Below are 26,400 nucleotides of genomic sequence, written 5' to 3'. Positions count from 1 at the left end.
GATATGGGGGAGGGGGGATATGGGGGAGGGGGGATATGGGGGAGGGGGGTATATGGGGGAGGGGGGTATATGGGGGATATGGGGGAGGGGGGATATGGGGGAGGGGGGGATATGGGGATATGGGGGAGGGGGAATATGGGGGAGTGGGGGATATGGGGGAGGGGGGATATGGGGGATATGGGGGAGGGGGGGATATGGGGGATATGGGGGAGGGGGGGATATGGGGGATATGGGGGAGGCTCACCCTGCCTGCTCTGACGAGGTCGTTCACCTTCTTGTGGCACTGGGTGCCTGTCCGTGGTGTCAGGGCCACAGCGGTGACGGCCTCTGCCACTTCCCTCCACAGACGCCGGCTGTGGCGTGGGGCAACTCTGCGGCCGTGCCCGGGATACAGGGCGTCCCTCCTCTGCTCCACCGCGTCCAGGAGCGCCTCCACATCGCGTGACTCGAACCTCGGGGCTGAGCGACGGCCAGCCATCCAGTCGGGTGTTGCGGTCGGGTGTTGCGGTCGGGTGGGGGGGAGCAGCGCGGCCTTATGAGCCGTCACGCCGTGCAGCGCGTATGACGCTGCACGGCGTGAACCACTGCGCAAGCGCGGATCCCGTTACGTCGCTGCTAGCCCATTTCGGGCCGGAGACTATCGACCCATTTTTCCGACGTGACGCAAGTCGGATTTGCGCCGTTTTTGGCGCCGATCGGCGGACTTTCCGCCGATAACGGAGAATTTCGCCCCCTATGTCATTGACCTAAAGGCAGTGAGGGGAGAAAACATGTTGATCATTCGAAAAGATCAGAAACTGTCATCCCCGCAAATGGATGGGTCGGCCCAATCCCAGCCACCCATACCACTTGCCTAGTTTTCATAGATGTCATAGAATTTACAGTGCAAAAGGAGGCCATTCGTCCCATCGAGTCTGCACAGGCTCTTGGAAAGAGCACCCCACTTAAGCTCACAGTTCCAACCAATCCCCGTAACCCAGCAACCCAACCGACCCTTTTTGGACACTGGGGTAATTTAGCACAGCCAATCCACCTAACCTGCACATCTTTGGACTGTGGGAGGAAACTGGAGCACCTGGAGGAAACCCAAGCAGACACGGGGAGAACATGCAGACTCCGCACAGGCAGTGACCCAGCGGGGAATCGAACCTGGGACCCTGGAGCTGAGTTAACCATTGTGCTACCGTGCTGCTTGGTGCTGTTTGATGCAAGATCGTCTCAAGGAGAATCATCAGGGGTCACAGATGGAGTTAAAGTGGTTGTTAGCACTGCTCCTGCTTTGGAATCTATCAATTTTCTTGCCCTTGCTGTAGATGCCTCCAGTCTGGAAAAGCCAGTTGCTAAGTTGAGACGTTTGGCAAGGATTAGGAAGTCACCTGATAGACATACTGTATGAACTTCGCTTTCAACTCCCTTACTGTAACTCTCTTTGTCTGTATATAATTGTAAATAAGAGTTTTTCTACTTTTTGTCTGTCAGGGGTCTGCAAGGGATCTTAAGGAGGGAGGAATGTGGTAGCGTGGTCCCCTTTTCTGGGTGACATGATAGCACAGTGGTTAGCACTGTTGTTTCACAGCTCCAGGGTCCCAGGTTCGATTCCCAGCTTGGGTCACTATCTGTTGGAGTCTGCACGTTCTCCCCGTGTCTGTGTGGGTTTCCTCTGGTTTCCTCCCACAAGTCCCGAAAGATGTGCTTGTTAGGTGAATTGGACATTCTGAATTCTCCCTCGGTGTACCTGAACAGACGCCGGAATGTGGCGACTAGGGATTTTACAGTAACTTCATTGCAGTGTTAATGTAAGCCTACTTGTGATACTAAAGATTATCATTTTGGGGGCAGTCCTTCTTGAGCCATGTGACCGGTCCAGAGCCTATGCGAGCAGACTACGCAAACACCAGCCTATCAGCTATCTGGACACAGACCTGGCTGTTTGGGTTTGGTCAGAGTTAACTTAGGAGTTGAGGGAACAAGACCTGTATCGTAGTTGTGCTGTTCTGTATATAAAGCTCTTCTTAGTTAAATAAATCACTATTGTGAATTAACTCTGCCTCGTCGCTTGCCTCACAATACAACAGATATCTTCAGAGAAAGTGGAGAAAATTAACAAAGAAACATGATTTGAGAAAATAAAAGGAATTCCCTTCACAAATTATTGATTTGTTTCTTTAACAATAGCTATCTAAGATGGCTACCTACATACTTTTTGTGCCATTCATAGATCTGTTGAAGATTTCCAAAAATGATCTTATCTTTTCCTTTCATATCATCAGGAATTCCTTTCTCTTCCATTTTTTTCATGAAACCCTAAAATATCAGAAATGTACAGAAATTGGTATCACAAATAAAGCCTCCTGTAATCAAACCTTGTTAGTAAATTACTAATTACAGTTCCTTACCAATGCATAAACTCAAATAAATAAAGGCCCTGAAAACCTTCAGGCCTGCCCCACCAGTGTCAATGCAGAACAGTAGGTGCCACTGATCTCTGGCCTTGACTCCACTAGAGTATTGGGATTAGGTGGGTCACCTCCATTAAATATTCCCAGTGGGCACCCTTTTAGGGCGCAAGTGGAGAAGGTGAAGCAGAAATAGGTAGATGGCTCCTGGTGCTGCCTTCAAATATTCAGACTCTGTAGTTTATTTGCCCTTTATTAAAAGGTTCAATCAAGCATATTGCATGACAAGAGGTTTGGGGTTCCAGGCCAGGGTATTTGGTGGCCCCAGTTTGTCACTGAGCTGGCTGCTGGATTCTTTCTGGAATCCTGATCACTGGACAAATGGGGTGAGAAGCCAATGGATTTAACTTAGAGAATGCTTCCCTATTGGCCATCTCCTAATACATCATGGGCCATGTAGGAAATGCACAAAAGTTTAGGCTGCACATAAAATGACGGAACTCCATCCTTCAATTTATTTTCTGGAATTTACACCACTAGAACTATGAGTACATGGGGTTGACTGTAGGGTGAAAAGTTTCTACAAGTCAGCACCCTCTGTTTAAAAGATTAGAAAACAATTTTGACCTGCTTGCAGATGCCAGCATTGATTCCCTGGGGAGACTTCCCGAACATGTCAGAGAACCCGATTCATATTTCTTATTCCAGTAGAATGTATTTAACGGAGCCTGTGTCTGGAATATTGGCTGGATTTGGGGGAAGGGATGGACAGGGGGCAGGGGAGGAGCTTGAGGGCACCAATGTTTTTAATTTTAAAAATTAATCTACGGGATGTGGGCGTCACTAAGTAGGCCAGCATCTATTGCCCATCCCTAGTTGCCCTTCAGAAGGTGGTGGTGAGCTGCCTTCTTGAACCGCTGCAGTCCCTGAGGTGTAGGTACACCCGCTGCGCTGTTAGGCAGGGAGTTCCAGGATATTGCCCCAGTGGGCAGTGAAGGAACGGACAAATATTTCCAAGTCAGGATGGTGAGTGACTTGGAGGTGGTGGGGTTCCCAGATATATGCCACTCTTGTCCTTCTAGATGGTAGTGGTCAGGGGTTTGGAAGGTGCTGTCTAAGGAACCTTGGTGAGATATTGCAGTGCATCTTGTAGATGGTACACACGGCTGCGACTGTTCGTCGGTGGTGGAGGGTTTGAATGTTTGTGGAAGGGGGAGCAATCAGGTGGCTGCTTTGTCCTGGATGGTGTTGAGCTTACAAGCATACAAAGTGGCAAAGATTAGTGGGAGACTAGAGGACTGGGAAATCATTAGGGGGCAACAGAAAGCTACTAAAAAAAGCTATAAAGAAGAGTAAGTTGGATTATGAGAGTAAACTTGCTCAGAATATAAAAACAGATAGTAAAAGTTTCGACAAATATATAAAACAAAAAAGAGTGGCTAAGATAAATAAGGTAAACATCCCTTTAGAGGATGAGAAGGGAGATTTAATAATGGGAGATGAGGAACTGGCTGAGGAACTGAACAGGTTTTTTGGGTCGAACTTCACAGTGGAAGACACAAATAACATGCCAGTGACTGATGGAAATGAAGCTATGACAGATGAGGACCTTGAGATGATTGTTATCACTAAGGAGATAGTGATGGGCAAGCTAATGGGGCTAAAGGTAGACAAGTCTCCTGGCCCTTATGGAATGCATCCCAGAGTGCTAAAAGAGATGGCTAGGGAAATTGCAAATGCACTAATGATAACTTACCAAAATTGACTAGACTCTGGGGTGGTCCCAGCGGATTGGAAATTAGCAAACGTGACACCACTGTTTAAAAAAGGAGGTAGGCAGAAAGTGGGTAATTATAGGCCAGTTAGCTTAACTTCGGTAGTAGGGAAGGTGCTGGGATCTATCATCAAGGAAGAAATAGCGAGGCATCTGGATGGAAATTGTCCCATTGGGCAGACACAGCATGGGTTCATAAAGGGCAGGTCGTGCCTAACTAATTTAGTGGAATTTTTGAGAACAATACCAGTGCAGTAGATAAGGGGGAGCCAATGGATGTGGTATATCTGGATTTCCAGAAAGCTTTTGATAAGGTGCCACACAAAAGGTTGCTGAATAAGATAAAAATGCATGGCATTAAGGGTAAAGTAGTAACATGGATAGAGGATTGGTTAATTAATAGAAAGCAAAGAGTGGGGATTAATGGGTGTTTCTCTGTTTGGCAATCAGTAGCTAGTGGTGTCCCTCAGGGATCAGTGTTGGGCCCACAATTGTTCACAATTTGCACAGATAATTTGGAGTTGGAGCCAAGTGCAATGTGTCCAAGTTTGCAGACGACACTAAGATGAGTGGTAAAGCAAAAAGTGCAGAGGATACCGGAAGTCTGCAGAGGGATTTGGATAGGTTAAGTGAATGGGCTAGGGTCTGGCAGATGGAATACAATGTTGGCAAATGTGAGGTTATCCATTTTGGTAGGAATAACAGCAAAAGGGATTATTATTTAAATGATAAAATATTAAAACATGCTGCTGGGCAGAGAGACCTGGGTGTGCTAGTGCACGAGTTCAAAAAGTTGGTTTACACGTGCAACAGGTGATTAAGAAGGTGAATAGAGTTTTGTCCTTCATTGCTAGAGGGATGGTGTTTAAGATTAGGGAGGTTATGCTGCAATCGTATAAGGTGTTAGTGAGGCCACACCTGGAGTATTGTGTTCAGTTTTGGTCTCCTTACCTGAGAAAGGACGTACTGGCACTGGAGGTTGTGCAGAGGAGATTCACGAGGTTAATCCCAGAGCTGAAGGGGTTGGACCACAAAGAGAGGTTGAGTAGAGTGGGACTATACTTGTTGGAATTTAGAAGGATGCGGGGGGATCTTATAGAAACATATAAAATTATGAAGGGAATAAATAGGATAGATGCGGGCAGGTTGTTTCCAATGGCGGGTGAAAGCAGAACTAGGGGGCAGAGCCTCAAAATAAGGGGAAGTAGATTTAGGACTGAATTTAGGAGGAACTTCTTCACCCAAAGGGTTGTGAAACTACAGAATTCCTTGCCCAGTGAAGCAGTTGAGGCTCCTTCATTAAAAGTTTTTAAGATAAAGATAGATAGTTTTTTGAAGAATAAAGGGATTAAGGGTTATGGTGTTCGGGCCGGAAAGTGGAGCTGAGTCCACAAAAGATCAGCCATGATCTCATTGAATGGTGGAGCAGGCTCGAGGGGCCAGATGGCCTCCTTCTGCTCCCAGTTCTTATGTTCTTATGTTCTTGAGTGATGTTGGAGCTGCACTTATCCAGGCAAGTGAAGAGTATACCATTACATTCTTGTGCCTTGTAAATGGTGGTCAGGCTTTGTGGGGGTCAGGTGAGTTACTCGACGTAGGATTCCTAGCATTTGACCTGCCCTGGGAGCCACAATATTAATATGGCGAGCCCAGTTCAGTTTCTGATCAATTGTAACCCCAGAATATTGATTGTGGATGATTCAGCGATGGCATTGCCATTGAATGTCAAGAGGCGGTGATTTGATCCTCTCTTTTTTTAAAAATTAAAATTTAGAGTACCCAATTTATTTATTTTTCCAATTAAGGGGCAATTTAGCGTGGCCAATCCACCTAGCCTGCACATCTTTGTGTTGTGAGGGAGAATGTGCAAACTCCACACGGACAGTGACCCAGAGCCGGGATCAAACCTAGGACCTCGGTGCCTTGAGGCAGCAGGGCTAACTGTGTGCCACCGCGCTGCCCTGGTTAGATCCTCTTTTGTAGGAGATAGTCATTGCATGGCACTTGTGTGGCATGAATGCAACTTGCCACTTGTCAGCCCAAGCCTGGACATTGTCCAAGTTTTGCTGCATTTTGACGTGGACTGATTCATTATCTGAGGAGTCACAAATGTTGTGAGTGGAGATCTCACCACCCCAGAGATACTCTCTAATCATAAATTCTAGGCTCCAAAATTAAGCAACTGGGTTGAGAGAGCCTCTCACAGTGAACTCATTTCAGTGGTATTCTAATTAGATAAAATTAATCTTACCTCTATCACAGCTCCCAGGTCTTTAACATAAACTTTCTCAGTTTGAACAAGTTCATTTAGGACATACCTGTAATAAAATATATATATTTTAAAAAGGTTATGTACTTTAGGGGCTGGTTTAGCACAGTGGGCTAAACAGCTGACTTGTAATGCAGAACAAGGCCAGCAGCGCGGGTTCAATTCCAGTACCGGCCTCCCCGAACAGGCGCCGGAATGTGTCGACTCGGGGCTTTTCACAGTAACTTCATTGAAGCCTACTTGTGACAATAAGCGATTATTATAATGAGATGCAAATGTATTCAATGAGCTTCCCCACTTTCAATGGCGGGAATAGCTGGCTACCATTGCTGGGGGTTGGGGAAGGGGGCGATCGTGGCAAGCTTTCATGCTTATTTTAAACGCACTTTGCGCGATGTTTCCCGTTCCTGTCTCTGAACAGCATGAACAGGAGAAGAAAATATAGGGTGTGTATTCTTTCTAAAACATTAATCACTTAAGCACTCTTTCGATGGTAAGATGTGCCTCCATCCTGTAGATTTGGCATTTATTGCGTTAAGTGGTGAGTTGGGATGCTTCGTTTTATTCGTTCTTGGGATGTGGGCTTCGCTGACTGGGCCAAAATTGTTGCCCGTCCCTAATTGCCGTTGAATTGAGTGGCTTGCTAAGGCCATTTCAGTGGCGGACAGTTAAAAGTCAATCACATCGCTGTGTGGGTCTGGAGACATTGTAGGCCAGACAGGGTAAAGATAGCAGATTTCCTTCCCTAAAGGACACTATGAAATGAAATGAATGAATGGAAATCGCTTATTGTCCCAAGTAGGCTTCAAATGAAGTTACTGTGAAAAGCCCCTAGTCGCCACATTCCGGCGCCTGTTCGGGGAGGCTGGTATGGGAATTGAACCGTGCTGTTAGCATGCCTTGGTCTGCTTTCAAAGCCAGGGATTTAGCCCTGTGCTAAACCAGACCCTTTAGTGAATCAGTTGGATTTTTATAACAGTTGGTAATTGTTTCATGGTCACCATTAGACATTTTTAATTCCAGTTTTTATTGAATTCAAATATCACCACCTGCCATGGTAGGATTTGAACCCGGGGTCCCAGAGCATAACCCTGGCTCTCTGGATGACTATTCCAGTGACAATACCACTATTCCAGTGACAATACGACTACACCACTGCCTACCGAAGTGTGTGTGCTTTCCCTTGTGTAGCAGGAGTCATATTTGCTGTTGTTAATGTTTCATTATCTGGTGATGTTGGTCTTTTCAATTTTCCCAGCTCTGGTGTCAAAAATGGACTTTGTTTCTCCTCATTTGTTTACCAGTTTCAGTCATAATTATGTATGATGTGGAGATGCCGGCATTGGGCTGGAGTGGGCACAGTAAGAAGTCTTACAACACCAGGTTAAAGTCCAACAGGTTTGTTTCGAATCACTAGCTTTCAGAGCACAGCTCATTCACCTGATGAAGAAGCAGTGCTCCAAAAGCTAGTGATTCGTAACAAATCTCTTGGACTCAATTATGTATAACCTTGGTGTTCCAGCTTCAGCAACAACCATTGCTGGGCTTCAGGTTTTCATGATTGGATAGTACACTTTGTCCTTTCAATATCTCTCAGGTTGGGATTTAGTATGTTTATTGACGCGCTGACCTCCTCTTTCTTGTGCTGCAGTGAGTCTCACTTCCTCCTGGTCACGGAGTGGGTATATTTTGCATGGCAGCGTAGTAATATATTTTCTTCCATTCAGCAATTCTGCATGTAATTTCACGTCAGCCTTTGGAGGTGTGAATCGGAGTGACAATATAACAAGATTTGGGTCGTCCTTTGTCTCTTGGCATTTCACAAGAGTTCTTTTGTGAGGGCCATGAAGAATCCGGCATGTGTTTGTAGAGTCAAACAGAAAGTTACTTTATTTACAACAATATGTACAGAGAGCCAGTAGTTCACTACTGGTTCCCTCTCCAGCCGGTACCACACTGGCCACACTAGTAGAGCTGCACTACTAATGATTGCTGCCCCCCCTCCCGACCCATTGGGGGAGCTCATATTCCCCGAGGGACATGGGGTAACCAATTGTCCCCGTTGATGCTGACAGGGGTGTGTACAGTACTTTGCTTCCTGAAGTCAATCACCAGCTCTTTAGTTTTGCTGGCATTGAGGGAGAGATTGTTGTCGCTACACCACTCCACTAGGTTCTCTATCTCCTGCCTGTATTCTGACTCGTCGTTATTCGAGATCCGGCCCACTATGGTCGTATCGTCAGCAAACTTGTAGATGGAGTTGGAACCAAGTTTTGCCACGTAGTCGTGTGTGTATAGGGAGTAGAGTAGGGGCTAAGTACGCAGCCTTGCGGGGCCCCGCTGTTGAGGACTATTGTGGAGGAGGTGTTGTTGTTCATTCTTACTGATTGTGGTCTGTGGGTCAGAAAATCGAGGATCCAGTTGCAGAGTGGGGAGCCAAGTCTTAGGTTTTGGAGCTTTGATGGGAGCTTGGCTGGGATTATGGTGTTGAAGGTGGAGCTGTAGTCAATAAATAGGAGTGTGATGTAGGAGTCCTTGTTTTCGAGATGCTCTCGGGATGAGTGTAGGGCCAGGGAAATGGTGTCTGATGTGGACTGGTTGCGACGGTATGCGAATTGCAGTGGATCAAGGCGTTCTGGGAGTATTGACGTGATGCGCTTCATGATCAACCTCTCGAAGCACTTCATTACGACTGAAGTCAGGGCCACCGGACGGTAGTCATTGAGGTATGTTGCCTGGTTCTTCTTTGGTACCGGTATGATGGTGGTATTCTTGAAGCAGATGGGGACCTCGGAATGGAGTAGGGACAGGTTAAAGATGTCCGCGAATACCTCTGCCCGCTGGTCGGTGCAGTCTCTGAGTGCACGACCAGGGATCCCGTCCAGGCCCGTCGGCTTCCGAGGGTTCACTTTCAGGAAGGCCGATCTGACTACCTATCTGACTACCTATCTAACTTCATTTCCGAGAGCGGGAGAGAGAGAGGGAGCCGGAGTGCAGCTTGTGAAGCAGGTAAGTGTTTAAACTTACCCCCAGGTTCCAGCAGCCTTCATTTCCGGGAGTGGGAGAGAGAGAGGGAGCCGGAGTGCAGCTTGTGAAGCAGGTAAGTGTTTAAACTTACCCCCAGGTTCCAGCGGCCTTCATTTCCGGGAGCGGGAGAGAGAGAGGGAGCCGGAGTGCAGCTTGGGAATCAGGTAGGTTCTGTATATAAGTTGGGCGGTTGCTAAACCCGAGACACTACACTTGTAGTGTCCCCCACCCTTCCACCTCCTCTAACCTAAGGGGTTTAGTGAATAGAAGGTAAGCTCTTCTTTTCTTCTTTTTTCGTCTTGTTTTATCTAGAGGGGATGGCAGGGAAGGCAGTACAATGTTCCTCCTGCAGAATGTTTGAGGTGAGGGACACCGTCAGTGTCACTGCTGACATATGACATATGTGGGAAGGAAACCCATCTCCAGCTCCTCAGAAACCGTGTTAGGAAACTGGAGCTGGAGTTGGATGAACTTCGGATCATTCGGGAGGCAGAGGTAGTCATAGATAGAAGTTGTAGGGATGTAGTTACTCCAAAGAATAAAGACAGATGGGTGATGGTGAGAGGGGCTGGGAGGAAGCAGTCAGAACAGGGATCCCCTGTGGTCATTCCCCTGAATAACAAGTGTACCGCTTTGGATACTGTTGGGGGGGATGACTTACCAGGGGTAAGCCATGGGGTACAGGTCTCTGGCATAGAGTCTGTCCCTGTTGCACAGAAGGGAAGGGGGGAGAGGAGTAGAGCATTAGTCATTGGAGACTCCATAGTTAGGGGGATAGATAGGAGATTCTGTGGGAACGAGAGAGACTCGCGATTGGTGTGTTGCCTCCCAGGTGCCAGGTTCCGCGATGTTTCGGATCGTGTGTTCGGGATCCTTAAGGGGGAGGGGGAGCAGCCACAAGTTGTGGTCCACATAGGCACCAATGACATAAGTAGGAAAAGGGATAGGGATGTAAGGCAGGAATTCAGGGAGCTAGGGTGGAAACTTAGATCTAGGACAAACAGAGTTATTATCTCTGGGTTGTTACCTGTGCCACGTGCTAGCGAGATGAGGAATAGGGAGAGAGAGCAGTTGAACACGTGGCTACAGGGATGGTGCAGGAGGGAGGGTTTCAGATACCTGGATAATTGGGGCTCATTCTGGGGTAGGTGGGACCTCTACAAACGGGATGTTCTACACCTGGACCAGAGGGGTACTAATATCCTATGGGGGAAATTTGCTAATGCTCTTCGGGAGGGTTTAAACTAGTTCAGCAGGGATCTGGGAACCTGAATTGTAGCTCCAATATACAGGAGGTTGAGGGTAGTGAGCTCAGGAGTAAGGTTTCAAAGTTGCAGGAGTGTACGGGCAGGCAGGAAAGTGGTTTGAAGTGTGTCTACTTTAAAGCCAGGAGCATCCGAAATAAGGTGGGTGAACGTGCGGCATGGGTCGGTACCTGGGACTTCGATGTTGTGGCCATTTCGGAGACATGGATAGAGCAGGGACAGGAATGGTTGTTGCAGGTGCCGGGGTTTAGATATTTCAGTAAGCTCAGAGAATGTGGTATAAGAGGGGGAGGGGTGGTATTGTTAGTCCAGGACAGTATTACGGTGGCGGAAAGGACGTTCGATGAGGACTTGTCTACTGAGGTGGTATGGGCTGAGGTCAGAAACAGGAAAGGAGAGGACACCCCGCTGGGAGATTTCTATAGGCCTCCGAAAAGTTCCAGAGATGTAGAGGAAAGGATTGCAAAGATGATTCTGGATAGGAGCGAAAGTAACAGGGTAGTTGTTATGGGGGACTTTAACTTTCCAAATATTGACTGGAAACACTATAGTTCGAGCACGTTAGATGGGTCCTTTTTTGCCCAATGTGTGCAGGAGGGTTTCCTGACACAGTATGTAGATAGGTCAACGAGAGGCGAGGCCATATTGGATTTCATACTGGGAAAGAAACCTGGACAGGTGTTAGATTTGGAGGTCGGTGAGCACTTTGGTGATAATGACCACAATTCGATTATGTTTACTTTAGCGATGGAAAAGGATAGGTATATAGAAAATACAGCACAGAACAGGCCCTTCGGCCCACGATGTTGTGCCGAACCTTTGTCCTAGATTAATCATAGATTATCATTGAATTTACAGTGCAGAAGGAGGCCATTCGGCCCCTTGAGTCTGCATCGGCTCTTGGAAAGAGCACCCCACCCAAACCCAACACCTCCACCCAACACCAAGGGCAATTTGGACATTAAGGGCAATTTATCATTGGCCAATTCACCTAACCCGCACATCTTTGGACTGTGGGAGGAAACCGGAGCACCCGGAGGAAACCCACGCAGACACGGGGAGGACGTGCAGACTCCGCACAGACAGTGACCCAAGCCGGAATCGAACCTGGGACCCTGGAGCTGTGAAGCAATTGTGCTATCCACAATGCTACCGTGCTGCCCTTGAGAACAAATAAATCTACACTATATCATTTTACCGTCATCCATGTACCTATCCAATAGCTGCTTGAAGGTCCCTAATGTTTCCGACTCAACTACTTCCACAGGCAGTGCATTCCATGCCCCCACTACTCTCTGGGTAAAGAACCTACCTCTGATATCCCTCCTATATCTTCCACCTTTCACCTTAAATTTATGTCCCCTTGTAATGGTTTGTTCCACCCGGGGAAAAAGTCTCCGACTGTCTACTCTATCTATTCCCCTGATCATCTTATAAACCTCTATCAAGTCGCCCCTCATCCTTCTCCGTTCTAATGAGAAAAGGCCTAGCACCCTCAACCTTTCCTCGTAAGACCTACTCTCCATTCCAGGCAACATCCTGGTAAATCTTCTTTGCACCTTTTCCAAAGCTTCCACATCCTTCCTAAAATGAGGCGACCAGAACTGTACACAGTACTCCAAATGTGGCCTTACCTAAGTTTTGTACAGCTGCATCATCACCTCACGGCTCTTAAATTCAATCCCTCTGTTAATGAACGCGAGCCTTCTTCACAGCTCTATCCACTTGAGTGGCAACTTTCAAAGATAAAAGTTATATACCGCAGGTCAAGAGTTATAGCTGGGGGAAAGGCAATTATGATGCGATAAGGCAAGACTTAGGATGCATAGAATGGGGAGGGAAACTGCAGGGGATGGGCACAATTGAAATGTGGAGCTGGTTCAAGGAACAGCTACTGCGTGTCCTTAAGTAGTTGAATCACTTGTAAAGAGGAAGAAGGAGGCTTATGTAAAGTTGAGACGTGAAGGTTCAGTTAAGGCGCTCGAGAGTTACAAGTTAGCTAGGAAGGACCTAAAGAGAGAGCTAAGAAGAGCCAGGAGGGGACATAAGTCTTTGGCAGGTAGGATCAAGGATAACCCTAAAGCTTTCTATCGATATGTCAGGAATAAAAGAGTGACTATGGTAAGAGTGGGGCCAGTCAAGGACAGTAGTGGGAGGCTGTGCGTGGAGTCCGAGGAGATAGGAGAGGTGCGAAATGAATATTTTTCATCAGTATTCACACAGGAAAAAGACAATGTTGTCGAGGAGAATACTGAGGTACAGGCTACTAGACTAGAAGGGCTTGAGGTTCTTAAGGAGGAGGTGTTAGCAATTCTGGAAAGTGTGAAAATAGATAAGTCCCCTGGGCCGGATGGGATTTATCCTAGGATTCTATGGGAAGCTAGGGAGGAGATTGCTGAGCCTTTGGCTTTGACCATTATGTCATCATTGTCTGCAGGAATAGTGCCAGAAGACTGGAGGATAGCAAATGTTGTCCCGTTGTTCAAGAAGGGGAGTAGATACAACCCGGTAACTGTAGACCAGTGAGCCTTACTTCTGTTGTGGGCAAAGTCTTGGAAAGGTTGATAAGAGATAGGATGTACATTCACCTGGAAAGGAATAATTTAATTAGAGATAGTCAACACGGTTTTGTGAAGGGTAGGTCGTGCCTCACAAACCTTATTGAGTTCTTTGAGAAGGTGACCAAGCAAGTGGATGAGGGTAAAGCAGTTGATGTGGTGTATATGGATTTCAGTAAAGCGTTTGATAAGGTTCCCCACGGTAGGCTATTGCAGAAAATACGGAGGCATGGGATTCAGGGTGATTTAGCAGTTTGGATCAGAAATTGGCTAGCTGGAAGAAGCCAAAGGGTGGTGGTTGATGGGAAATGTTCAGACTGGAGTCCAGTTACTAGTGGTGTACCACAAGGATCTGTTTTGGGGCCACTGCTGTTTGTCATTTTTATAAATGACCTGGAGGAGGGCGTAGAAGGAAGGGTGAGTAAATTTGCCGATGACACTAAAGTCGGTGGAGTTGTGGACAGTGCGGAAGGATGTAACACATTACAGAGGGACATAGATAAGCTGCAGAGCTGGGCTGAGAGGTGGCAAATGGAGTTTAATGCAGAAAAATGTGAAGTAATTCATTTTGGAAGGAATAACAGGAAGACAGAGTACTGGGCAAATGGTAAGATTTTTGGTAGTCTGGATGAGCAGAGAGATCTCGGTGTCCATTTACATAGATCCCTGAATGTTGCCACCCAGATTGCGAGGGTTGTTAAGAAGGCATACGGTGTGTTAGCTTTTATTGGTAGAGGGATTGAGTGTCGGAGCCATGGGGTCATGTTACAGCTGTACAAAACTCTGGTGCGGCCGCATTTCATTTGGAGTATTGCATGCAGTTCTGGCCGCCGCATTATAGGAAGGATGTGGAAGCATTGGAAAGGGTGCAGAGGAGATTTACCAGGATGTTGCCTGGTCTGGAGGGAAGATCTTATGAGGGAAGGCTGAGGGACTGGAGGTTATTTTCTTTAGAAAGAAGAAGGTTAAGAGGTGACTTAATTGAGGCATACAAGATGATCAGAGGATTGGATAGGGTGGACAGTGAGAGACTTTTTCCTCGGATGGTGATGTCGAGCACGAGGGGACATAGCTTTAAATTGAGGCGTAATAGATATAGGACAGGTGTCAGAGGTAGGTTCTTTACTCAGAGAGTAGTAAGGGCGTGGAATGCCCTGCCTGTAACAGTAGTGGACTTGCCAACATTAAGGGCATTCAAATGGTCATTGGATAGACATATGGACGATAAGGGAATAGTGTAGATGGGCTTTAGAGTGGTTTCAAAGGTCGGCGCAACATCAAGGGCCGAAGGGCCTGTACTGCGCTGTAATGTTCTATGTTCTATGACTTTGGAAGCTGTGATGGTGGGTATGGGTGAATTATGGGCTGCTGGGGCACTCGACAGCGGATTGTTGGTTAACTGCTCGAACCGAGCATAGAATGCATTGAGTTCATCGGGCAGGGGTGCGCTGCTGCCAGAGATACTGTTCGGCTTCGCTTTGTAGCCCGTTATGTAGTTTAGTCCTTACCACAACCGCCGAGAGTCTGTCAGTGACTCTTGCTTGCTTTGATATTCTCTCTTGGCATCTCGGATGGTTTTGTGGAGGTCGTACCTGGATTTGTTGTATCGGTCAGAACACTGGCTAAGCTGCTTCGAAGCGTACCTCGCATCCTTCACCGAAGACTTCACAGTCCTCCAGAAGAAGCAGATCCTCCACGCACGGGTGAGCCCACAAGTCTTTCTTCTCATCAGGGACGCCCCCTCGTATGCGGAGGCAATAATGCTGCTGGAGGGACAATACGTGAAGTCCATTAACGAGGTGTATGCGAGGCACCTTCTTGCCACGAGGCGGCAACGTCCGGGGGAATCACTTGCAGAATTCCTATGTGCTTTGCCAGAACTGTGATTGCCGGGCGATATCGGCTACCCAGCACGCGGAGCTGCTGATCAGGGACGCTTATGTCGCGGGCCTGAAATCAAATTATATCTGCCAGCGATTACTAGAAGGGGGTACACTCGGCCTCCCAGAGACAGTGCAACTCTCCAACTCGCTGGAGGTGGCCCCCAGAACATGGAGGCCTATACCTCCGACCGCGCTGCATCCTCGTGGGCCTCGTGGGCGCAGCCATCATCCGACCCGGGTGCGACGCAAGCCTGTGCCGTGCAGCGGCCCGCCAACGCCGGAGGCCCGAGGTGTTACTTTTGCGGCCAGGGTAGCCACCCCAGACAACGCTGCCCTGCACGGAACGCAACTTGCAACGGCTGTGGGAAGAAGGGCCACTTTGCAAAATCTGCCAGGCCCGATCTCCCCCTAAAACATCTAGGCCCAGCAGCGCTGCCTGCTGCCTATCAGGGCCGCCCCCAGCTGCCGCGCCACCCGCCATGTGCGACCCGTGGGCGCCGCCATCTTCGCTGCTATCTTCCAATTTTGGCAGCCACCTGCGATCCATGAGGGCCACCACCTTTAACGCATCCTCCAACCGCCACGCGCGACCCACGGGGGCCGCCATCTTGGACGCCATCACCGCTGCCACCCGCCACGCGCGACCCATTGGGCCACCATCTTGGATGCCGTCGCCGATGTCTCCCGCTCCACGTGACTCATGGGGGCTGCCATCTTGGGACCACTCCGCTGCCTTCCGACCGGCCGCTGACCGCCGCTACCTCCGACCGGCCTACCGACCGCCTTCCGAAGCTCCCCTCCATCACGATTGACCAGTCCCGCCTCGTGAAGTCTACGACGACCATCCGGATCAACGGGCACGAGACGGCCTGTCTTTTCAACTCCAGGAGCACAGACAGCTTCATTCACCCAGATACGGTAAGGCGCTGCTCCCTCCCAATCTTACCCGTGACCCAGAAAATCTCCCTGGCTTCTGGATCCCATGCAGTAGAAATCCGGGGGTACTGTGTCACGACCCTCACTGTACAAGGTGTAGAGTACGCTAACTTCAAACTCTACGTCCTTCCCCATCTCTGCGCTGCCCTATTACTGGGGCTCAACTTCCAGTGCCACCTCCAAAGCCTTACTTTAAAGTTCTGCGGACCCCTGTCCCCCCCCTCACCGTCTGTAGCCTCGCGACCCTTAAGGTCGACCCACTCTCGCTCTTCGCAAACCTCACCCCGGATTATAAGCCTGTCGCTACCAGGAACAGACGATACAGTGCCCGGGACAGGGCCTTTATCAGGTCGGAGGTCCAGCGACTCCTGCGAGACGGGATCATTGAAGCTAGTACCAGCCCCTGGAGAGCCTAACTGGTGGTCGTCAAGACTGGGGAGAAGCACCGGATGGTCATCGATTACAGTCAGACCATCAATCGGTACACGCAGCTCGATGCGTACCCCCTCCCCCGCATATCTGACATGGTCAACCAGATTGCGCAGTATCGAGTCTTCTCCACAGTTGACTTGATGTCCGCATACTACCAGCTCCCTATCCGCCCGGAGGACCGCCAATACACTGCCTTCGAGTCAGATGGCCGCCTCTACCACTTCCTCAGGGTCCCCTTCGGCGTCACCAATGGGGTCTCGGTCTTCCAAAGAGAAATGGACCAAATGTTTGACCAGTACGGGCTGCGGGCCACTTTCCCGTACTTAGACAATGTCACCATCTGCGGCCATGACCAGCAGGACCATGACGAAAACCTCCGGCGCTTCCTCCGCACCGCTAAACTCCTGAATCTCACCTTTAATAAAGAAAAATGCGTTTTCCGCACAACCCGCCTAGCCATGCTCGGCTATGTCGTGGAACACGGGAGTCCTAGGGCCCGACCCCGACCACATGCGCCCCCTCATGGAACTCCCCCTCCCTCACTGCCCCAAGGCCCTGAAGGGATGCCTGGGGTTCTTCTCGTACTATGCCCAGTGGGTCCCAAATTATTCGGACAAGGCCCACCTACTTATCAAATCCACCGTTTTTCCGCTGACGGCCGAGGCCCGATTGGCCTTCAACCGCATCAAGGCAGACATCGCCAAAGCCGCGATGGTACGCGGTGGACGAATCCAACCCATTCCAAGTGGAGAGGGATGCGTCGGACTTTGCTCTGCCCGCTACCCTCAACCAGGCGGGCAGGCCCGTGGCTTTCTTCTCCCGTACCCTCCATGCCTCCGAAATTCGACACTCCTCCCTCGAAAAGGAAGCCCAAGCCATCGTAGAAGCTATGCAACACTGGAGGCATTACCTGGCCGGCAGGCGGTTCACTCTCCTCACTGACCAATGGTCGGTTACCTTCATGTTAAATAACACACAGCGGGGCAAGATCAAGAATGAGAAGATACTGAGGTGGAGGATCGAGCCCTCCACTACAACTACGATATCTTTTATCGACCTGGGGAACTCAATGAGCCCCCAGATGCCCTATGCCAGCGCACAAGTAGACCAACTCCGGGCCCTCTACAATGACCTCTGTCACCCAGGGGTCACCTGTTTTTTTCACTTCATCAAGGCTCGCAACCTGCCTTACTCCATTGAAGAGGTCAGGACCGTGACCAGGGACTGCCAGGTTTGCGCGGAGTGCAAACCGCACTTCTATCGGCCAGACAAAACACACCTGGTAAAGGCCTCTCGCCCTTTTGAGCCCCTCAGGATCGACTTCAAAGGACCCCTCCCCTCCACTGACCGTAACGTGTACTTCCTCAACATTGTTGACGAGTAATCAAAACTCCCCTTCGCCATCCCGTGCCCTGAAATGACCTCTGCCACTGTCATCAAGGCCCTGCACAGTCTTTTCACCCTGTTCAGGTTCCCCGCCTACATCCATAGTGATCGGGGATCCTCCTTCATGAGCGACGAGTTGCGTCAGTTCCTGCTCAGCAAGGGCATCGCCTCCAGCAGAACGACCAGCTATTACCCCCGGGGAAACGGACAGGTAGAGAGGGAGAACACGACGGTCTGGAAGGCAGTCCTCCTGGCCCTTTGATATTCTCTCTTGGCATCTCGGATGGTTTTGTGGAGGTCGTACCTGGATTTGTTGTATCGGTCAGAACACTGGCTAAGCTGCTTCGAAGCGTACCTCGCATCCTTCACCGAAGACTTCACAGTCCTCCAGAAGAAGCAGATCCTCCACGCACGGGTGAGCCCACAAGTCTTTCTTCTCATCAGGGACGCCCCCTCGTATGCGGAGGCAATAATGCTGCTGGAGGGACAATACGTGAAGTCCATTAACGAGGTGTATGCGAGGCACCTTCTTGCCACGAGGCGGCAACGTCCGGGGGAATCACTTGCAGAATTCCTGTGTGCTTTGCCAGAACTGTGATTGCCGGGCGATATCGGCTACCCAGCACGCGGAGCTGCTGATCAGGGACGCTTATGTCGCGGGCCTGAAATCAAATTATATCTGCCAGCGATTACTAGAAGGGGGTACACTCGGCCTCCCAGAGACAGTGCAACTCTCCAACTCGCTGGAGGTGGCCCCCAGAACATGGAGGCCTATACCTCCGACCGCGCTGCATCCTCGTGGGCCTCGTGGGCGCAGCCATCATCCGACCCGGGTGCGACGCAAGCCTGTGCCGTGCAGCGGCCCGCCAACGCCGGAGGCCCGAGGTGTTACTTTTGCGGCCAGGGTAGCCACCCCAGACAACGCTGCCCTGCACGGAACGCAACTTGCAACGGCTGTGGGAAGAAGGGCCACTTTGCAAAATCTGCCAGGCCCGATCTCCCCCTAAAACATCTAGGCCCAGCAGCGCTGCCTGCTGCCTATCAGGGCCGCCCCCAGCTGCCGCGCCACCCGCCATGTGCGACCCGTGGGCGCCGCCATCTTCGCTGCTATCTTCCAATTTTGGCAGCCACCTGCGATCCATGAGGGCCACCACCTTTAACGCATCCTCCAACCGCCACGCGCGACCCACGGGGGCCGCCATCTTGGACGCCATCACCGCTGCCACCCGCCACGCGCGACCCATTGGGCCACCATCTTGGATGCCGTCGCCGATGTCTCCCGCTCCACGTGACTCATGGGGGCTGCCATCTTGGGACCACTCCGCTGCCTTCCGACCGGCCGCTGACCGCCGCTACCTCCGACCGGCCTACCGACCGCCTTCCGAAGCTCCCCTCCATCACGATTGACCAGTCCCACCTCGTGAAGTCTACGACGACCATCCGGATCAACGGGCACGAGACGGCCTGTCTTTTCAACTCCAGGAGCACAGACAGCTTCATTCACCCAGATACGGTAAGGCGCTGCTCCCTCCCAATCTTACCCGTGACCCAGAAAATCTCCCTGGCTTCTGGATCCCATGCAGTAGAAATCCGGGGGTACTGTGTCACGACCCTCACTGTACAAGGTGTAGAGTACGCTAACTTCAAACTCTACGTCCTTCCCCATCTCTGCGCTGCCCTATTACTGGGGCTCAACTTCCAGTGCCACCTCCAAAGCCTTACTTTAAAGTTCTGCGGACCCCTGTCCCCCCCCTCACCGTCTGTAGCCTCGCGACCCTTAAGGTCGACCCACTCTCGCTCTTCGCAAACCTCACCCCGGATTATAAGCCTGTCGCTACCAGGAACAGACGATACAGTGCCCGGGACAGGGCCTTTATCAGGTCGGAGGTCCAGCGACTCCTGCGAGACGGGATCATTGAAGCTAGTACCAGCCCCTGGAGAGCCTAACTGGTGGTCGTCAAGACTGGGGAGAAGCACCGGATGGTCATCGATTACAGTCAGACCATCAATCGGTACACGCAGCTCGATGCGTACCCCCTCCCCCGCATATCTGACATGGTCAACCAGATTGCGCAGTATCGAGTCTTCTCCACAGTTGACTTGATGTCCGCATACTACCAGCTCCCTATCCGCCCGGAGGACCGCCAATACACTGCCTTCGAGTCAGATGGCCGCCTCTACCACTTCCTCAGGGTCCCCTTCGGCGTCACCAATGGGGTCTCGGTCTTCCAAAGAGAAATGGACCAAATGTTTGACCAGTACGGGCTGCGGGCCACTTTCCCGTACTTAGACAATGTCACCATCTGCGGCCATGACCAGCAGGACCATGACGAAAACCTCCGGCGCTTCCTCCGCACCGCTAAACTCCTGAATCTCACCTTTAATAAAGAAAAATGCGTTTTCCGCACAACCCGCCTAGCCATGCTCGGCTATGTCGTGGAACACGGGAGTCCTAGGGCCCGACCCCGACCACATGCGCCCCCTCATGGAACTCCCCCTCCCTCACTGCCCCAAGGCCCTGAAGGGATGCCTGGGGTTCTTCTCGTACTATGCCCAGTGGGTCCCAAATTATTCGGACAAGGCCCACCTACTTATCAAATCCACCGTTTTTCCGCTGACGGCCGAGGCCCGATTGGCCTTCAACCGCATCAAGGCAGACATCGCCAAAGCCGCGATGGTACGCGGTGGACGAATCCAACCCATTCCAAGTGGAGAGGGATGCGTCGGACTTTGCTCTGCCCGCTACCCTCAACCAGGCGGGCAGGCCCGTGGCTTTCTTCTCCCGTACCCTCCATGCCTCCGAAATTCGACACTCCTCCCTCGAAAAGGAAGCCCAAGCCATCGTAGAAGCTATGCAACACTGGAGGCATTACCTGGCCGGCAGGCGGTTCACTCTCCTCACTGACCAATGGTCGGTTACCTTCATGTTAAATAACACACAGCGGGGCAAGATCAAGAATGAGAAGATACTGAGGTGGAGGATCGAGCCCTCCACTACAACTACGATATCTTTTATCGACCTGGGGAACTCAATGAGCCCCCAGATGCCCTATGCCAGCGCACAAGTAGACCAACTCCGGGCCCTCTACAATGACCTCTGTCACCCAGGGGTCACCTGTTTTTTTCACTTCATCAAGGCTCGCAACCTGCCTTACTCCATTGAAGAGGTCAGGACCGTGACCAGGGACTGCCAGGTTTGCGCGGAGTGCAAACCGCACTTCTATCGGCCAGACAAAACACACCTGGTAAAGGCCTCTCGCCCTTTTGAGCCCCTCAGGATCGACTTCAAAGGACCCCTCCCCTCCACTGACCGTAACGTGTACTTCCTCAACATTGTTGACGAGTAATCAAAACTCCCCTTCGCCATCCCGTGCCCTGAAATGACCTCTGCCACTGTCATCAAGGCCCTGCACAGTCTTTTCACCCTGTTCAGGTTCCCCGCCTACATCCATAGTGATCGGGGATCCTCCTTCATGAGCGACGAGTTGCGTCAGTTCCTGCTCAGCAAGGGCATCGCCTCCAGCAGAACGACCAGCTATTACCCCCGGGGAAACGGACAGGTAGAGAGGGAGAACACGACGGTCTGGAAGGCAGTCCTCCTGGCCCTACGGTCTAGGAGCCTCCCAGTCTCCCGCTGGCAGGAGGTCCTCTCCGATGCGCTCCACTCCATCCGGACGCTCCTGTGTACAGCTACCAACGAGACTCCTCACGAGCATATGTTTGCTTATCCCAGGAAATCTACCTCCGGGGTCTCGCTCCCGTCCTGGCTGGCAGTCACATGGCCCGTCCTCCTCAGGAAGCATGTGAGGAGCCATAAATCAGATCCCCTCATCGAGAAAGTCCTGCTCCTCCATGCCAATCCACAATATGCCTACATGGCACACCAGGACGGGCGAAAGGACACAGTCTCCCTTCGGGATTTGGCACCAGCAGGCTCTCCAGCGACCATCACCACCACCCCCGACCCAACACCGTCTTTCCCCACCCCTGCCCACCTACCTCACGAATTAGCACCAGCAGGCCCATGGGCGACCATTACCACCAACCCCGCCCATACACCGCTCCCCCCTCCACCGACTCAACAACTGGGTGAAGAAGAGGACATCACGCTCCCGGACGCACAGGTCTCGACACCGGTGCCCACATCACAGCCGGGACTGAGGCGATCACGGCGGAAGGTCAAGGCCCCCAACAGACTTGACCTTTAAGACCACTTCACTCCCGCCGGACTCATTTTCAAATAGGGGGTGAATGTGGTAAACCACTGTGTTGCATTGTGTTGTGTTGTACATGCCTGGGCTTGTCCCGGCTGGCTCCGCTTGTGGCTCCTCCCCTCAGGCTCATGTATAAAGGTAGCTAGTCTCCGCCTCCGTCCCAGTTCAGGACCAGAGGCCAGGAGGCTATCTGTTTAGTGTATTAAAGCCTCAGGTAAGATGTTAAAACATGCTGCTGTGCAAAGGGACCTGGGTGTGCTGGTGCACGAGTCGCAAAAAGTTGGTGTGCAGGTGCAACAGGTGATTAAGAAGGCTAATCGAGTTTTGTCTTTCATTGCTAGAGGGATGGAGTTCAAGACTAGTGAGGTTATGCTGCAATTGTATAGGGTGTTGGTGAGGCCGCATCTGGAGTATTGTGTTCAGTTTTGGTCTCCTTACCTGAGAAAGGACATATTGGCACTGGAGGGAGTGCAGAGGAGATTCACGAGGTTGATCCCAGAGTTGAGGGGATTAGATTATGACGAGAGGTTGAGTAGACTGGGACTGTACTCATTGGAGTTTAGAAGGATGCGGGGGGATCTTATTGAGACATATAAAATTCTGAAGGGAATAGATAGGATAGATGCGGGCAGGTTGTTTCCACTGGTCAGGGAAAGCAGAACTAGGGGGCATAGCCTCAAAATAAGGGGAGGTAGATTTAGGACGGAGTGTAGGAGGAACTTCTTCACCCAAAGGGTTGTGAATCTCTGGAATTCCTTGCCCAGTGAAGCAGTTGAGGCTCCTTCTTTAAAGGTTTTTAAGAAAAAGATAGATACCTTTCTAAAGAATAAAGGGATTCGGGGAGATGGCCTACTCCTGTTCCTAGTTCTTATGTTCTTATGTTCTTAAGTTACATTCATCACTCGTTGGGTGCTTATTGAAGGCATATCACTACATTTTACTTCTAAGATTTTAAAGAAAATTAGCTTACTTTGTGCCTTTAATTGCTTTGGCCTGTTTTTCTTCATCATGAGGTGGTTTTGAAGAATTCATTGAATTGAAACCAAAGTGATCTTTCAAGTTAGTTAAGAAGCAGCAGCCTGGTTCCAGAACCTAGAAGTGAATAAATGTCGACGTGAGAAATTTGCACCCTTTAAATAAAAAGTGAACAATAACCATATATATGAACAGTAAGAAGTCTTACAACACCAGATTAAATTCCAACAGGTTTGTTTCAAATCAGTAGCTTTCGGAGCCCTGAGCTGGGACTGGGCTCCGAAAGTTAGTTATTTGAAACAAACCTGTTGGACTTTAACCTGGTGTTGTAAGACTTCTTACTGTGCTCACCCCAGTCCAACGCCGTCATCTCCACATCATGTATATGAATGATGCATGAACGCTAAATTGGACTTTCCCTGAAAATCGGTACAAGGATTGCCTGTTCAAATGTAATCCATAAAAGCTTCATGTTACTTGCTCATTATAATGACTTGATGTGCAGTCAGCTCCACCCCCATTGTTCACTGATTGCACAATCAGCAGGGGGCCCAATACTGTTACATGTTAGCACTACTTAAACAAAGCTTGCACTCCTTAAATGGAAGGTGCAATGTGGTTGTCAGAGGTGCTGATCATTGGAGGGAATATGCACCAATGTTTTCCAATCGCACTAGAAGTCTTGATGGAGGAGGGAAATGTGGAGCAATAAGCTGTATCTGATATTGTAATGGGTTTCACAGAGTGTCCACCATTGCATCCTCGGAGCTCTCCTCCAAGCTGTTCCTATGGGAGGCAGGGGGGTGGGGTGGGTGCCCCGGATAGGCTGGCACCATTGGCTGGAGATCCTGCGGGAGAATGGACATGTGGTTAATGGTAGGGATGGGTCAGTTTCTATGCTATGTGCCAACCTCCACATTGGTGACTGATCTGTCCTCACACACCCCAGTAACCTTCTCATCTCAGTTTTAAATGGCCTGCCCCTTATTCTGAGACTGTGTCTCCTGGTTGTAGACTCACCAGCCAGGGGAAACATCTACATCCAACTGTCATACCCTGTAAGAATTTCCTAAGTTACAATGCGGTCACCCTCATTTTTTGAAACACTAAGGAATACAGTCCCCGTCTCCTCAATCTCTCCTCATAAGACAATTCCATCATCCCAAGGGCCGCCATTGCATTCCCTTTATGGCAAGTATACCCACCTTAAATAAGGGGACCAAACTGTACATAATATTCCAGGTGAGGTCTCATCAAGGCTCAATATAACTGCAGAAAGCCATCTTTACTCCTGTACTCAAATACCCATGTAATGAATGTTATATTACCATTCATGGTAATATGTTGTATTCTTTGTCCTTTCTTCCAGAATGATCTGGGAATGTGGTGTTGATAAAGAATATACCAATCAAAAGATTGAAACAAAACTAATTTATTATTACACTACTAATTAAATGAAGTTCGCACACTCTACTGATTTGCAGATAATAATTAAGTAATATTGGGGCAGCACAGTGGCTCAGTGGTTAGCACTGCTGCCTCACGGCGCCGAGGTCCCAGGTTCGATCCCGGCTCTGTGTCACTGTGTGGAGTTTGCACATTCTCCCCGTGTTTGCGTGGGTTTCACCCCCACAACCCAAAGATGTGCAGTGTAGGTGGATTGGCCATGCTAAAATTGCCCCTTAATTGGAAAAATGAATTGGGTACTTTAAATTTATTGTAAAAAAGTAATATCTACTAATATCTAAGTCTATCTACTCTAATCTTCTTCTTATCCTTTCACCATGCTTTCTCCTTATGCTACTCCTTCCAGCTTCTCTCTATGCTTCTCCCAGAATTTCCTCAGAGGGTGTTTTAAATACTGAGGATTAGCAAAGCCCTCTAGTGCTTGATTTACATATAGATGTAATTATTAACTCTTCACTAACCTAATTATATACATATCATTACAATGAAGGCCACCATATTATTTGCTTTCCTAGTTGCTCGCTGCACCTACACACTAACGTTTAGGGATTCGTGAACAAGGACACCCAGATGCCCTTGGAAACCAACACTTCCCAACCTCTCAGCATTTAAGAAATATTCTGCTTTACTTTTTTTTTGACCAAAGTGAATAACCTCACACTTATTCACATTATATTCCATCTGCCGTGTTCTCGTCCTTTCACTTAGCCTCTCCAAGTTATCTTGAAATCTCCTTGTAGCCTTGCCCATCAGGTTTGGCGTCATCGGTAAAATTTGGAAATAATACAATTGGTCCCCAGTACTCATTTCTTTTAGTTCCTCGGTTTCACAAGTCCCCTGGTCACCTTGTTAATCTGGGAATTTTTCAGTAGTTTCTTTCGTGAGGACAGACACAAAGTAACTGTTTAGTTCCTCTGCCATTTCTCTATTCTCCACTATAAATTCTCCTCACCCCACCTGGTATGGACCCTCATCTGCCCTAATTAACCTTTTCCTTTTCACATACTGAAAGAAGATTTTACAAGCCGTCTTCATGTTCCTCGCCAATTTGCACTCATATTCTCCGTTCCCTTTCTTAATCCGTGTGTTGGGCTTCCTTTACCAAGTTCTATATAACTCCAAATCCTCAGGTTTACCATGTTTTCTGGAATCCTTTGAAGCCACTTCCTTTAATCTAATGCAATCTTTAACTTCTGTCGTTAACCGCAGACCTTTTTGGTGTCTGTGCCTTTGAGGTATACATATGTGTTGTAGGCTGTGTCGTATTTCTTTAAATACGAGCTATTGCCTGTCAACTGTCAAATCTTTTTGGGCACTTTCGCAATCCACCAGAGCCAACTTGTCCCTCGTACCTTCATAATTTCCTTTCTTCAAATCTTCTTTTTTAAATAAAATATTTTATTGAAAATTTTTGGTCAACCAACACAGTACATTGTGCATCCTTTACACAATATTATAACAACACAAATAACAATGACCTATTTTATAATCAGAAAATGAATAAATAATAAATAACAAAAATGAAAACTAACCCTAATTGGCAACTGCCTTATCACAAGTAACACTCTCCAAAAATATAATTTAACAGTCCAATATATCATTATCTGTAGCAACGACCTATACATATTATACAGTATATAATAACAACCCTGAGAGTCCTTCTGGCCCCCCCCCCCCCCCATCCTGGGCTGCTGCTGCTGCCTTCTTTTTTCCATTCCATCTATCTTTCTGCGAGGTATTCGACGAACGGTTGCCACCGCCTGGTGAACCCTTGAGCCGACAACCTTAGAACGAACTTAATCCGCTCTAACTTTATAA

General features: G+C 49.4%; 1 protein-coding gene across 1 annotated transcript in view; it reads right to left on the bottom strand.

Moving 5' to 3' along the window:
- The window catches only part of LOC140406738 (rho guanine nucleotide exchange factor 25-like), a 166,102-nt gene that overhangs the window by 103,322 nt on the left and 36,380 nt on the right, over window positions 1-26,400 (bottom strand). The window contains exons 3-5 of the mRNA XM_072494690.1: window positions 23,111-23,232; window positions 6,422-6,488; window positions 2,201-2,304 (exon numbers count right to left, since the gene is read on the bottom strand). Coding sequence (XP_072350791.1) covers window positions 2,201-2,304; window positions 6,422-6,488; window positions 23,111-23,232 — 293 coding nt within the window. The remainder of the gene's footprint in view (window positions 1-2,200; window positions 2,305-6,421; window positions 6,489-23,110; window positions 23,233-26,400) is intronic.

This window comes from Scyliorhinus torazame, chromosome 2, assembly GCF_047496885.1.
Source record: "Scyliorhinus torazame isolate Kashiwa2021f chromosome 2, sScyTor2.1, whole genome shotgun sequence".
NCBI lineage: Eukaryota > Metazoa > Chordata > Chondrichthyes > Carcharhiniformes > Scyliorhinidae > Scyliorhinus > Scyliorhinus torazame.
The sequence above is the reverse complement of the archived record's forward strand: the minus strand, read 5'-3'. Positions and strand labels throughout refer to the sequence as shown.